At 45.2% G+C, this 15,632-nt stretch overlaps 1 protein-coding gene across 1 annotated transcript in view; it reads right to left on the bottom strand.

Moving 5' to 3' along the window:
* The window catches only part of LOC132390069 (zinc finger protein 850-like), a 104,580-nt gene that overhangs the window by 63,643 nt on the left and 25,305 nt on the right, over positions 1–15,632 (bottom strand). Inside the window, exon 3 of the mRNA XM_059962657.1 lies at positions 11,860–13,269. Within this exon, the coding sequence (XP_059818640.1) occupies positions 11,860–13,269 (1,410 nt within the window). The remainder of the gene's footprint in view (positions 1–11,859; positions 13,270–15,632) is intronic.

Raw genomic sequence — 15,632 nt, 5'->3', positions numbered from 1 at the left:
TTTGCTTGTTTTTTCTTTCACTCTTTTCTATAAGTGTATACCTCAGATAAATTCAATGCTGAGATTTGTGACATATTTGATTATATGATATATATCTACAAAGTCTGAAATACAACTTCTGGAAATGTTTGTTTGACGATGAACTTCAATAAAAAAAAACAAGAAAAACAGATAAAACGTTTAAGTGTATATTTTCAACAAAATGAACAGGATTCAGCTCTCCATGTGTGTATTTGCAATCGTGATAAGAAATACAGACCAGAACACGTACATGTGAGGCCAACTCAGAACAATCAATCATCACTCCAGAAGAAAACTTTAACCAGTGAAATGAGTATGACCCTCCATGCGAGACATCCCAACAATCTGAGTAGACTAGATGGTGACAAGGAAGCCGTGAGCACCTGACTGAGAGTTGGAGACCTCTCCCCAAAAAACAAAGGGGTTCCTTGCAGAAATAAAGGACGTTTGACAAAAGGGGGGAAACATCAAAAATACATGAAATATTAACAAACGAGGCAGTTAGTGCAGAAAATGCCAGAGAAAGCAGACACAATCCAACACATTCCAATATCCTGCAGCAGTTTAACTCAATCTGATTACTTACAAAGGTACAAACAAATGGCAAATATCATTTACCAAAATCTTGCTTGAAAATACAAACTCATGAAGGCCCATCACTTCATAAAGGTACCATAAATTCAAACCCGATACGGTTTTAGTGTCAAAATCTTACATATTATATGATAATCAATACATTATGTCAGATTGGACAATCCATAATAACCATCCGGTTGTAATATTACAGGATAACCAAACACGATCAACTCCCCCAGCAGATTAAACCATTCCCAACACATGTTCCTCAACCAGTGGAGCACCTCACCACAGTCATTTCTTGTGTCATCAATCAGACAACCAAATTATTTTCTCTGTCAATCAGCTTCCAAATGTTGCTACTCTGTCATTCGTTGCCACGCCCCGCTGCAGCTTCCCTTCTCCTCATCATACGTTCATAATCCAGAGCCCCACTCTCTGCCCTGTGTAGACTTCCCTCGGGTTTCTGACCCTGCTTCGTTGAACATCCGACAGGTGGTTCCCCATTCTGCTTTCAGTCTTTAAAGGACAGGGGTGTTTTCAACAACTTTTAGAAGCAGGGAAAATGACCCATAATATGGAAATGAGTCGTGAATAACGAGGTTAACTAGCAAAGTCATTCTTCCTCAGTCCAGAGATGAGAGGGGCGAAGAACATGTTGGAGAGAACTGCAGTCAGCTCGTCTTCTTCAGTCTGCAGATAACTCAAGGGGAACCTCTTCCCCCAGAAAGTGGTGACTGCAACCCATTTCGCAGGGAGAACGAGAGGGGAACAACAGGGGAGGATTTAAAAGGAGAGTCGTGGAACAGAATCAGTGGTAGGGTTTAGCAGGCCTGAGTTGACTCTCTACTGTACACTAGCACTGTTATAAATTCAACAGATTCCGAAGACTTACTAATGAGGCCGACATAATGCAGGTGTTCCAAACTATAAGTGTACAGAAATGGAGAAAGTGCGCTGTTGAGAGAATTCGGCCTTTTCTCCTTGGAGCGACGGAGGATGAGAGGTGACCAGATAGAGGTGTACAGGGTGATGAGAGGCATTGATCTTGTAGATAGTCAGCGGCTTTTCCTCAGGGCTACAATGGCTGCCGCGGGTTTAATGTGCTTGGGAGCAGGTACAGAGGAGATGTCACGGGTAAGTTTTATACTCAGAGTGGTGGGTGTGTGGAACGGGCTGCTGGCGACGGTGGTGGAGGCGGCTACGATAGGGTCTTTTAAGAGACTACTGGATAGGTACATGGAGCTTAGAAAAATAGAGGGCTATGGGTAACCCTCGTAAATTCTAATTTAGGGTCATGCTCAGCACAACTTTGTGGGCCGAAGGGCCTGTATTATGCTGTAGGTTTTCTAAGTTTATTTTTTTCTTTTACCCCATTTCTGTGGAATCAACAACCAGAGAGGACTGGTTTAAGGTAAGAGAGGATTGATTTAATAGAGATCCCAGGGGAAAATTATCAATCCACTCTCCCTTCCGGTTCATTGTTTAACTAACACGATGAGTGCACTCTCAGTTTGGAGGAGCAACACCTCATATTACTTCCGGGTAGCATGAGTAGCCATATCTTTAACTTCTATCTCCACCTTTTCATTTCATCAACCCACACGCCAGTCTCTTCCATTATGTCTCCTCACTTCTCTCTTCTCCACTGCGGATCGTCTCCCTCTGGTTCCCCTTTAGTTTCTTCCCCATTGACCGCTCTCCTCTCCTATCAGATTCCTCCTTTTCAGTCCTTTACATTTTCCATCTACCACCTCACAGCGTCTCACTTCATCTCCCCCCCCCCCACTCACTCACCTTCACTCTTATCTGGCTTCACCTATCACCTACCAGCTTGGACTCTTTCCACTCCCCGCTCCATCTTGTTCCGGCTTCTCCCCACTTCCAGTCCCGATGAAGGGTCTCGGCAGGAAATCTTTGTTTTGCTTTATCCCCTCTATCGAAGCTACCAGACCTCCTGACTTCCTCCAACAGTTTGTGTCTGTGACCCTGCAACTCCAACATCTGCAGAATCTCAGCGGGACAGAGTGCAGAATGCAGGGACTACATCGGGTCTCAGTAATGTCGAGGAGGCCACACCTGGAAAACTGGAAAAAATGGATGACCCCAACAGTCACGATGCTGAAAAGTTGCCTCAAATGGAAGGACTGTTTGGGACCCTGACTAGTGGTGAGGAAAGTGTTCTCGGGCAGGTCTGGCACTTCATCCACTTGCAGTTCGCTTCCAGTCCACTTCACTATCGCTGTAAACCTCTCCCTTTTGTGGACAACACTGCCACTTGCTGGTGATTTCCCACAATAACAGGAACCCCCCCCCTCCCGATTTGTGGACTCCATTGTCACCAGGTGGCGCTCTGCCGCAATAATTCTGAGAGACAGAAATGTAACGCTGCAGCCTGCTGAAATATTTATTCAAGATTCAGAGTTGTTTAATTCCATTTCGAGCAGGCATGTGTAAACGAGGTCGAAATAATTATTACTCCAGCTCCAATGCAACACAAAAACACAATAATAATAACATATATCCAAAGCTTATATACTATGTTCATAAAGTGACGCTCGGCATAGGATGCCTGCATATAAGATGACAGACGGGAAATGGTAAAGTAGAGGTGTTTGGTGTTGTGGAAGGGTTTGTTATTGGTTAGAGATATTTATCAGCCTTACTGCTTGGGAAAAGTATCTGTCCCAGAGGCTAGTAGTCCTGGTGAGGATGCTGAGCATTTACCCCCCGATGGGAGTGGGACAAGCAGTTCAAGAGCAGGATGGGTGGAGGTAGATTATGAAAATTAGGTTGGTGCTTGATCTCAAGAGAGGGAATTTGGAAAATACTAATGAGGTGCTTTTAGAATAGCTTGAAAAGTCTAATGCTTTTAGAAAAAGCATTTTAGAAAATGCTTTTAAAATTGCCCTCTTGAAAAATGTTTATTCTGGAATGGGTGTTGTCCAAGGAACCAAATTTGATTAGGGAGCTTATGGTAAAGGAACCACGTGGACGCTGTGATCATAACATGTTGCAATTCACCCTGCACTTTGAGAGGGGAAAGGTACAACATGATGCATCTTTATTAGTGGAGTGAGGGGAAATATGGAGGCACGAGAGAAGAGCTTACAGAAGTTGATTGGAAGGGGACACTAGCAGGGATGATGGCAGAATAGCAATGGCTGGAGTTGTTCAACTTGACAGCCTCAGGGTTGAAATGAACTGTCCAAAAACAATAGAAAGTATTGCAATATTGGGAAAACCATTGACAACATTTATTTCAAGGCTTTAAAAAACTGCGGAACAGAGCTCAATAATTAACAAATACAACAAAGGCAATAAACACTTCCATCAATACCGACACTGACTTTTTTTTAATGAAAATATCTTAGTCCCATTTCGATCATAAAATTTACAAAGATAAGTAAGAACTGAAATTACAAGTTTGGAAAAGTCTATTTACACTCAAACCCATTTAGATGAACACTACCTTGGACAGAAGGAGGAAGAGGAATAACACACATGAGAAAAAAAATCACAAAAGTCCATAAGACACAGGAGCAGAATCGGCCATTTGGCCCATCGAGTCTGCTCCATCATTTCATCATGAGCTGATCCAATTTGCCCTTTAGTCCCATTCCCCCGCCTTCTCACCATAACCTTGGATGCCCTGACTACTCAGATACCTATCAATCTCTGCCTTAAACACACCCGATGACTTGGCCTCCACTGCTGCCGGTGGCAACAAATTCCGCAGATTCACCACCCTCTGACTAAAAAAATTCTCCGCATCTCTGTTCTGCATGAGCGCCCTGCAAAATCAAGTCATGCCCTTTTGTACTAGACTCCCCCAGTCACTCTCGGCACTGCATTCAGCAACGGGGATGGACAAATATCCAGCCTGCAGCTTATTGAAACTTTCTCCCCGATGTGAACCCGGTCGTGTGTCACAAGGTTAGATTATTGAGTGAATCCCTTCCCATATTCACAACAGGTGAACGGCCTCTCCCCAGTGGAACACAATGATGCAGCCTTGGTGGAGACGGTTGAGAGAATCTCTCCCCAAAGTCTGAGCAGATGATCGGCCACTAAGTGGTGTGAACTCGCTGGTGTTTTAATAGACGAGATAATCGTGTGAATGCCTTCCCACATTCAGAGGTCGACGGCCTCTCCCCAGTGGAACTCACTGGCGTGCCAGCAGATCAGATGACTGAGTGAATCCCTTCTCACAATCTGAGCGGGTGAAATCCCTCTCTGCAGTGTGAACTGACTGGTGAGTCACTAGGTGAGATGATGTGGTGAATCTCTTCCCACAGACTGAGCAGGTGAACGGCCTCTCCCCAGTTTGAACTCGCTGGTGTGTCTGTAGGTTGGATGACTGAGTGAATCCCTTCCCACAGTCTGAGCAGGTGAATGGCCGGTCCCCAGTGTGAACTAACTGGTGTGCTTGTAGGCTACCTAACTGTGTGAATCACTTTCCACAGTCTGAGCAGGTGAACGGCTTCTCCGCAGTGTGAAATCGCTGATGACTCTGTAGGTTAGATGACTGAGCAAATCCCTTCCCACAGACTGAGCAGGTTAAATCCCTCTCTGCAGTGTGAACTGACTGGTGAGTCACTAGGTGAGATGATGTGGTGAATCTCTTCCCAAAGTCTGAGCCACACAACCCCATCAGTTCCATTATCCAAGTCATTGACAAACTATGTGAGAAGTAGCGGTCCGAATACTGACCCCTGAAGACCACTAATCTCTGCTGGCCAACCAGAAAAGTCTCCTTTTCTTCCCACTCACTGCCTCTTGGCTGTCAGCCGTTCCTCTATCCATGCCAGTATTACTTCTGACATTTATCCTGTTAAGCAGTTTCATGTGTGACACCTTATCAGAAGCTTTCTGAAAATCCAAGTAAATGATATCCACTGCCTCTCGTTTGTCCATCCTGCTTATGACTTCCTCGAAGATCTGTAACAGACTTGTCAGGCAAGATTTCCCTGTATAGAACTTATGCTGGCTTTGACATTACATCATTAGTCTCCTAGTACACCAAAACCTCAACTGTTATCATGACTCCACACTTTCCCAGCCACTGAGGTTAGGCTAACTGGACTATAATTTGCTTTACTTTGCCTTCCTCCCTTCTCAAAGAGTGGATTGGCATTTGCAATCTTCCTGTCCTCCGGGACCATGCCAGAATCAAGTGATCCTTGACGTGTCATGACCAATGCATCTGTTATCTCTCCAGCAACCTCTCTCAGGACTCTGGGATGTAGTCCATCTGGTCCAGGTGACTTATCCACTTCAAGAACCTGTGTTTGCCTCAAACGTTTTCCTTTGTAATAGCAATGGCACTCACTCCTGTTCCCTGACACTCATGGATCTCTGGCACACTGGTGGTGTCTTCCACAGACAAGACGGATGCAAAGTACCTATCAAGTTAGTCTACCATCTCTTCCCCATTTGTACCCCATGAGCATCATTTTCCAGTGGTCCAATATCAACTCTCGCCTCCCTTTCGTATATTTTATAACTGGTTTATATTATTGTATAGTTTGCTGTCATATTTCACCTTTCGCCTTATAGCTTTTATTTTAAATTTGCCTGTCGTTGGATGTTAAAAGCTACCCAATTATCCAACCTACTATTCACTTTTAATACCTTATATGCTTTTATACAGTCCTTAACTTCCTTTGTCGGCCACGATAGCCCAGCCCCGCTGTTTGAGAACTACGTCTGTGGGACATATCTGTCCTGCACATTATGAACTATTCCCAGAAACGTCAGCCATTTCTGCTCTGACGTCATCTCCACCAGCATCCTCCAATCCACCTGGGGAATCACCTCTCTCACGCCTCTGTAATTCACTTTCATTCCATTGCGATACTACACATGTGACCTGTGCTTCTCCCTCACAAATTGTAGTGGGACTTCAATCATATTATGATCACTGCCTTCTAATGGTTCCTTTACATTAACCTGCCTAATAAGATCTGGGTTATTACACAACACCCAATGTAAGATAGCAGTTCCCCGAGTAGGCTCAACCATCAGCTGCTCTAAAAAGCCATTTCGTTAGCATTCAATACATCCCCTCTTTTGCGATCTCACGCCAATCTGACTTTCCCAATCCTCCTGCAGAGTGAAGTCACCCACTACAGTTGTGTCAAACGTAAATGCCAAACATTCAGCAGTACCTGGGGCAGAAGTGAGGATACATGCTTTTACCAAGGAGAGAAGATGTTTTTGTAGCTGAAAGGCCTGAAGGTAGATAAGACACCACAGAGTTCAGAAAGAGGTAGCTGAAGAGATTGTGAAGGCATTAGAGTCATAAAACACTACAACACAGGAAAATGCCATTCGGCCAGTCTAGTCCGTGCTAAAGCATTAATCTTCCGAGTTCCAACAACTTCCACCTGGACCATCGCCCTCCATATGCTTCTCATCCAGTGACCTAAGCAAACTTCTCTTAAAGATTACAATCGTCCCTGCCACTTGCTCAGCAGCTCGGTCCACACTCTCCCCGCCTCTGAATGAAGAAGTTCCCCCTTAGTTTTCTCTTCAAGTGATGAGTAATGATCTATCACAAATCACTAGATTTTGGAACGGTTCTGGTGGACCAGAAATTTGCAAATGTCACTCCACAATTTAAGAGGAAAATTATTGGACAGTTTGTCTGACCTTAGTGGTCAGGAAGATGTTAAAGTGTGCTAAGAGTGTGTTTTTTGGGTACTGTAATTGGGGAAACATGATGAAGTAGGCCCAAGTCAGCCGGATTCCTTCAAGGAAATCTTGACTGACAAATCTCTTGGAATACTTTGCAGAAATAACAGGAAAGATAGATAAAGCAGAGGCAGTGTATGTTGTTTGCTTGGATTTTCAGATGATCTTCAACAAGGTACCCCATGCAAGGCTTATTGAGAAAGTAAGGAGGCATGGGATCCAAGGGCACATTGCTTTGTGGATCCAGAACTGGCTTGCTCACAGAAGACAAAGAGTGGTTGTATACTGGTCATATTCTGCATGGAGGTCGGTGACCAGTGGTCTGCCTCAGGGATCGGTTCTGGGACCCCTACCCTTCGTGACTTTAATAAATGACCTGGATGAGGAAGTGGAGGTACGGGTTAGTAAATTTGCTGATGACACAAAGGTTGGGTTAGGTTGCAGGGGGATATTGATAGTCTGCAAACCTGGGCTGAGAAGCGGCAAATGGAGTTCAACCCAAAGAAGTGTGATGTGGTTCATTTGCTTCGGTCAAATATGATAGCATATAGTATTAATGGTAAGCCTCTTGGCAGTGTGGAGGAACAGAGGGATCTTGGGGACGGAGTCCACAGGACACTCAAAGCTGCTATGTAGGTTGACTCTGTGGTTAAGAAGCCATACTGTGCGTTGGCCTTAATCATCCGCAGGCTTGAGTTTAAATGCCGAGATGTAATGTTGCAGCTATATAGGACTTTGGTCAGACCCCACTTGGAGCACTGTGCTCAGTCCTGGTCGCCAAACTACAGGAAGGATGTGGAAGCCATAGAAAGGGTGCTGAGGAGATTTACGAGGATGTTGTTTGGATAGGGATAGGTTGAGTGAACTCAGTCTTTTCTCCTTGGAGTGATGGAGGATAAGAGGTGTCCTGATAAAGGTGTTCATGAAAATGGGAGACATTGATCGTGTGGATAGATAGAGGCTTTTTCCCAGGGCTGAAAGTGCTAGCACGAGAGGGCATAGTTTGAAGATGCTTGGAAGTAGGTACGGAGGAGATGTCAGGGGTATGTTTTTTTTACATAGAGAGTGGTGAGTGATTGGAATGGGCTGCCGGCAATGGTGGTGGAGGCGGACATGATAGGGTCTTTTAAGAGACTCCCGGATAGGTAAACGGAGCTTAGAAAAATAGAGAACTGTAGGTAACCCTTGGCATTTCTAGAGCAAGGACATGTTCGGCATAGCTTTGTGAGCCACAGGGCCTGTAACGTGCCGCAGGTTTTCTATGTTTCTATGTTTCTAAGGTGCTGCACGTGAGGCTGCTTAACAGGATCACAGCTCATGGAATTACAGGGAAGAAACTTGTACTGACAAGGGAGAAAGAGTCAGAATAATGTGGGTAATTCTGTTTTGCTGTCGGTAACAAATGCTGTTGTGTAGGGGTCAGTATTGAGACCGCATCGTTTCATGTTAAATCTGAATGATATGGATGACGGCATTGATACCTTGGCGACGAACATTGCTGTTGATACAAAGATAGGTACGGGACAGGTAGTTTAGAGCAAAGCGGGAGTCTGCAGAAGGACTTCGATAGGCCAGCAAAGTAGCAGTTGAAATACAGTGTATGCAAGTCATGTACATTTGGTAGAAGTAATTGGGCGTAGAAAAAAAATAAATGGGAGAAGCTTGAAAAAATTAGAGGTGCATAAGTGCTTGTCAGTCCTTGAGCAAGAGGCCCTAAAGATTTGCTTGTAGATTGAGTTGATTAAGGGTGACAACTGCAATGTTAGCAATATAAGAGCAAGGATGCGATACTATAGCTTTATAACGCATTGGGCAGATCTCTGTTGATGTATTGTGAGCAGATTCCGACCTGTACTTCCGACTTATTATCTGAGCAAAAGATGTGTTCGTATTGAAGTGGGTCTGGAGAAGTGTCAAAGAATGATTCCAGGAAGACCAAGAGTGGATGACCTGGATGAGGAAGTACGTGGGAAGGGATTCACTCAGTCATCCAACCTACAGAAATTTATCAATATTCACTGCTGCTGATTTCCACACACAAATAAATCAAAAGGGATATGCCCAATCAAATAGATAATTAATCGATCAATAGCCCCCAAACAACTCGGCCCAGCCGGACACATAACAGGGAACATTAACATCTCACAACACTGGATTCAGTAATGAAACCCGTGATTAATGTTCTTGTCCCTCTGAAATCATAAGAAACGCACATTGAGGTGCATTTTAATACGAGCGCTTCCCCACAGGTGATGTCACACAGACCCCCCCTCGTGGCTGACGTCACGCATGGGCTTCACACACTGGGATCTGCCCTTACGTGCACAGTGTCTTACGTCATCCATGCGCTGCTGAGCTCGGGCTTTATCAGTTTAATAGCTGGGCTAATAGTCACGTGACCAGCCGTCCCCCACAGCTGTCAACAGAGGATTCGGGGGCTGCGCTATTCCCTCTGGTGCAAAGCGATGTCAATCACTTGTTACCACCAGTCGCAGAGGTGGACAAGTCCAGAGGGTGTTACCCCCGCTGAGTTAGCCTCCCCTCCGGCCTCAAACCACATCACACCGGAGTATATGTCCGTTTTTTGATTTATTTCCATTTCTCTCCAAGGGAAGTTGGGGTGTTTGTGAAGCGTCTGCTGCGGCCGGAGTCTGATGTGTCGCCGAGAGGTAGGAGGAAACCACTCGGCCATCGGTATGATGCCAGTTCCCTGGGGAGGGAGAGGAGGGATTTTATTGAATGGAAAAAGATAGTGTGAGAGGGGGCGGGCAATATGTTTGTCCCGGTGGAAATCTGTGGAAATATCTGAGCCCACAGTGGTGGCGAACAGAGGGATTCACACTGGGGGGGGGGGGGAAACACCAGCAGACGGTTGACCTGCAAGTAGGCCAATGACGGGGGTAGGAGGTGAGTGTTTGGGGCAACACGGGGCTGCTGAAGATGAACATTTTTTGCACAGATGATTAACCAAGTGGTTAGAGAGTATTTGTTATAGAGTGTGCAATGAAGTTTCAACAGACTCATCCCTGAAATGGTTGGGTCATCATATGAAGAAAGATCAAATGTGATAACCCTTTCATTTAGGGAATCGAGGACAGAAGTGAACACATTGAAATGCCCAACATCATTACCGGTAGAAACAGGGATCCCAGTCTCTGAAAAAGGGGGTGGATGCCTATATTTTATAATAAAACCCCTATTGTTTTACCTTTACCTCCTCTCCCAATTTTATGGTGGCCTTGGTCCTTCACACCCCCTTACCTGTTTAAGATTCAGCCCATTAGCAGCAGTCAGCAATTCATTTTTTTTTTTTGGCTTTTCGTAATGCCTCAGGGGTTGGCGCTTCCAGAAATTTATAAATGTCCATTGCTGCTGATTTCCACACACAAAAAAATCAAAAGGGATTTCCCCAATCAAACTGATAATTCATCGATCAATAGCCACCAAATTTGTTCATATCCCAGACGCAGGCCCCAAATTTGTTATGAACCATAATGCTTTAGAACCAAGCCAGCAGCAATAGACTACACCTGGAGTCTGGTTTTGATGTTAAATCTGTCTTTATTAGAATCTACTTGTAATATTGCAACTTAAACAAGATAAACAGAAGTTAATAGTGTTACGTTTATAAATGTGTGTAAATATAACTCCCAAACTATTGAGCTCGGGGGAAACAAGGCTCGGAGTCTTGAGATGGTAAAGTATGAAAGTTCAGTTCAACTACAGAATAGGCGATAAGAGAGAGAGATTTGTAATCCAGGGTAAATGGCAAGAGAAGGCAAAAATGTCGATACTATGTAGATAATATGTAGATATATGTAGATATGTAAATATGTACATTCCTCAGGTTCCATGGTGGTAAAACGAACGAACAGTCATTGTAGAATTTATCCGTCATCATTCCAAATCCACATACTGATTATCACCGAAAGTGACTTGTAACAAGGGGTATGTTTTCAAGTGAACTACCACACCACAGCCATTCAAGTGTTAACACATAAGTGGTCTCCACAGGATATCCCAAATCAGATCCACTCCTATGGATCAAACAATGTGACTTCCACACATTCGATGTACATGAATCGATAATTAACCCACCCTTGTGGGCATAGGAAACTTTTAAACAGTGACCCTTGGTCACTAGTTCCCTGGTTTCAATCCTTCCATTTTTCCTCCTTCATCTCCATTTGACTCTGAGTGTCTGTGTCCTCGGTTAAAGCTAAACAAGTGCGAGCGATGTAAACAAGCTGCAAGTCAGACTGATTCATCTTCTTAATCTCTCTCTCTTAAAATGAGAGTCCACAGCAAAGGAAACCCAGGGATTCATAACAACGGCCAGTCCCCACTGTAAACTGACTGGTGTGCCAGTAGTTGTGATGACTGAGTGAATCCTATCCCACAGTCTAAGCAGGTGAATAGCTTTTCTCCAGCGTGAACTCGCTGATGATTCTGTAGGTGGGAGGACTGAGTGAATCGCTTCCCGCATTCTGAGCAGATGAACGGCTTCTCCCCAGTGTGAACTGACAGGTGTGCCAGTAGTTAGGATGACCGAGTGAAACTCTACCCACAGTCTGAGCAGGTGAACAGCTTCTTCCCAGTGTGAACTCGCTGATTCTGTATGTGGGATGACTGAGTGAATCCCCTCCCACAGACTGAGCAGAAGAACGGCTTCTCCCCAGTGTGAACTCGCTGGTGTCTCTGTAGGTGGGATGACCGAGTGAATCTCTTCCCACAGACTGAGCAGGTGAACGGCTTCTCTCCAGTGTGAACTCGCTGATGTCTCTGTAGGTGGGATGACCGAGTGAATCTCTTCCCACAGACTGAGCAGGTGAACGGCTTCTCTCCAGTGTGAACTCGCTGATGACTCTGTAGGCTGGATGAATGAGTGAATCCCTTCCCACAGTCTGAGCAGGTGAACGGCTTCTCCCCTGTGTGCACTCGCTGATGTACCAGTAAGGTCGATGACAGAGTGAATCCCTTCCCACAGACTGAGCAGATGTATGGCTTCACGCCAGTATGAACTGACTGGTGTGCCAGTAGTTGGGATGACTGAGTGAAACTCTTCCCACAGTCTGAGCAGGTGAATGGCTTCTCTCCAGTGTGAACTCGCTGATGACTCTGTAGGTGGAATGAATCAGTGAATCTCTTCCCACAGACTGAACAGGTGAATGGCTTCTCCCCAGTGTGAACTCTCTGATGTCTCTGTAGTGTGGATGACTCAGTGAATCCCTTCCCACAGACTGAGCAAGTAAATGGCTTCTCCCCAGTGTGAAATCGTTGATGTCTCTGTAGGTAGGATGACAGTGTGAATCCCTTCCCACATTCTGAGCAGGTGAACAGCTTCTCCCCAGTGTGAACTTTCTGATGTCTCTGCAGGTCAGATGACTGAGTGAATCCCTTCCCACATTCTGAACAGGTGAACGGCTTCTCCCTTGTGTGAACTCGCTGATGATTCTGTACATGGGATGAATGAGTGAATCCCTTCCCACAGACTGAACAGATGAATGGCCTCTCCCCAGTGTGAACTCGCTGATGACTCTGTAGGGCGGATGAATCAGTGAATCCCTTCCTACAGACTGAGCAGGTGAACGGCCTCTCCCCGTTGTGAACTCGCTGATGTCTCAGTAGGTGGGATGACTGAGTGAATCCCTTCCCACAGACTGAGCAGCTGAATGGCTTCTCCCCAGTATGAACTGACTGGTGTGCCAGTAGTCGGGATGACCGAGTGAAACTCTTCCCACAGTCTGAGCAGGTGAACGGCTTCTCCCCAGTGTGAACTTGCTGATGACTCTGTAGGTTGGATGACTGAGTGAATCTCTTCCCACAGACTGAGCAGGTGTATGGCTTCTCCCCAGTGTGAACTCGCTGATGTCTCTGTAGGTTGGATGACGCAGTGAATCCCTTCCCGCAGACTGTGCAGGTGAATGGCCTCTCCCCAGTGTGAACGCGCTGGTGTGCCATTAGGTCAGATGACCGAGAGAATCACTTCCCTGAAATTCAGCAGATGACCAGACTCTGCTCAGTGTGATCTGACTGGTGTGTCCACAGGTGGGTTGCCCGACAGAATCCTTTCTCACACACAGAACAGGTGAATGGCCTTGCCCATTGTGAACTTGCTGATATACCTTCAATTGTGATAACCGAGTGAATCCATTCCCACTGTCTGAGCAGGTGAAAGGCCTTTCTCCTCTGTAAAATGACGGGCTTGCTGGATGTTCAAATGACCAAGTGAATCCCTCTCCACAGTCTGAGCTGGAAGGACGGTTGATTGAATACCTTGCTCCACTTCTTAAATATCTGGACAGAGACAGCAAAACTGGCGTGTTATCTTTGAGATTCCTGGAGACAAATTTCTTCTCATTTTTTATCCTGTAAAAGATTGACAACATCCATCAATGGGTGTAGGACAACATTTCCGATGAGATTACTTGAGTTGCCATGGTTTGATTTAGTATCACACTGTTACAGTGAGGTTAAACTCAAGTTGGAAGATAAATCATCTCCTGACTGGGCAGACTGCTGGTATCTGGAATGACCATCTATTCCCATATGCATTTCAAGTTCCAACTCCTTACAGTGCAGGGTTACAAACTGCAGCTGGATGCACATCTTGGAAGTGAGGGCATCAGGGACACTACAGGTCTTCCCATCTACCCTACAATACACCCTCTAACTTGTAATAACCAGTGTGTACATAAATCTTGCACTGTGTATTTTTTTTTACCCAGTGATAAGATGTGCACAGTGAATTTTTATAGAGAGGTATTCATTTTAAGAGCTGGCAAATCACTGTCAATAGGAACATTGATCTCCTCTGGGTTCGATCAAGTTCATCTGCACTCTCACACAACCGATGCAGCTGGCCTGTAATGGGTAATGAAGGATTTTCTCACCAAAATTTTTTGCATATTGTCCATATGTGGTTTGCTTGCTAAGTTACACTTAAAAAAGTCAGATTTCCAAATATCACTCCACTTCTACCCATTTGCAAATTCTCCAGCAACTTCTGCAACACCAGAATACACACAAGTATCCCCTGAAGCCTCCCCCAATGACTGACAGTGGTGAACTCAGTGATGGCAATGCCAATGAATACGAAGGGAAGGACAGGAGTCTGTCTCATTGGAGTCTGGCACATTTGGGATGTGAAAGATACTTGCTGCCCATGACAGAGGTGTTTGATATCATTACATACCCAGAGAGAATGGGACATGGGTTCTCATGGGTAGAAAAGTCCAGAACAAGAGGAGGTAGAACAAGCAACAGACACAAAATGCTGGAGGAACTCAGCAGGCCAAGCAGCATCTATAGAAAAGAGTACTAATGCTGAATTCCTCTAGCATTTTGTGAGTGTTGCTTGGATTTCCAGCATCTGCAGATTTTCTCTTGTTAGTGATTGGAGATAGAACAAAGGTGATTTTCTCAACTGGTGATGTAAAAGATTTTGTTCCCTTTCTCTGAGTTGCTAATCCTTGCCTTTATTATAGCTGGAGCTCAGCTCTATCTGAGAGATCCATCGGTTCCCATTCCCTCAGCAGCTGGAAGCTCCCCGGGGCCCATGTACGGATCGTGGTGCTGAGAGACAGGGACGAGAGCAGGACTATCCCGGGATTGTTGGCCACGGTGTCCGGATTTCACAGGAATTGTCCTGAAGTCAGTGTTTAAGATAAAAACACAGAGAATTGCTCTTATCTGTACCCGACATTTTCAAGGCCTTCTGTGTACTGCGCGCATACGTGACACTCAGGGACGGCCTCAGCCTGACGCCTGCGTATTTCATCGGCACTTTAGCGCCGGCAAAATTCTTAACGCATGGCCCTCTGAGACATCACGGTGCCATTAACCATTTCTGCAAGCACCGGTTCAATGTCCATACCTCATTTTTTTTATAGTGTGTGTAGAAAAAATCTGCAGCTGTTTTAACACAGAAAGTGGCTCCCATAAACAATATACTCAATATCAACATGTATCTAATGCCAAAGTACAATGCTGTTATAAAACACAGGAGATTCTGCAGTTGCTGGAAATACAGAGACACACACATGCACAAAAAGCTGGAGGAACTCTGCAATTCAGAGAGCAACTAAGCAGCGGAGTACACAGGCTAGGCATGCTGAAGGGGCTCGGCCTAAACATTATCTTTTTATTCCTCTCCACATTTGCTGCCCGAAATTAACCACCATTTTTTTTCGGTCAACCAGTTTCCAAATGTTTCTGACCTTTCTTTTGTAGTCACATCCTCCCGGTTCCTCCTGATTCCTCCTCCTCCTCCTCGTAAACATTGGACCCCATCTCTCTCTGGAGCAACTTTTGGTTTTTGACTCTGCACCATCGAAGAT

Source organism: Hypanus sabinus, unplaced genomic scaffold, assembly GCF_030144855.1.
Source record: "Hypanus sabinus isolate sHypSab1 unplaced genomic scaffold, sHypSab1.hap1 scaffold_757, whole genome shotgun sequence".
Classification (NCBI taxonomy): domain Eukaryota; kingdom Metazoa; phylum Chordata; class Chondrichthyes; order Myliobatiformes; family Dasyatidae; genus Hypanus; species Hypanus sabinus.
The sequence above is the reverse complement of the archived record's forward strand: the minus strand, read 5'-3'. Positions and strand labels throughout refer to the sequence as shown.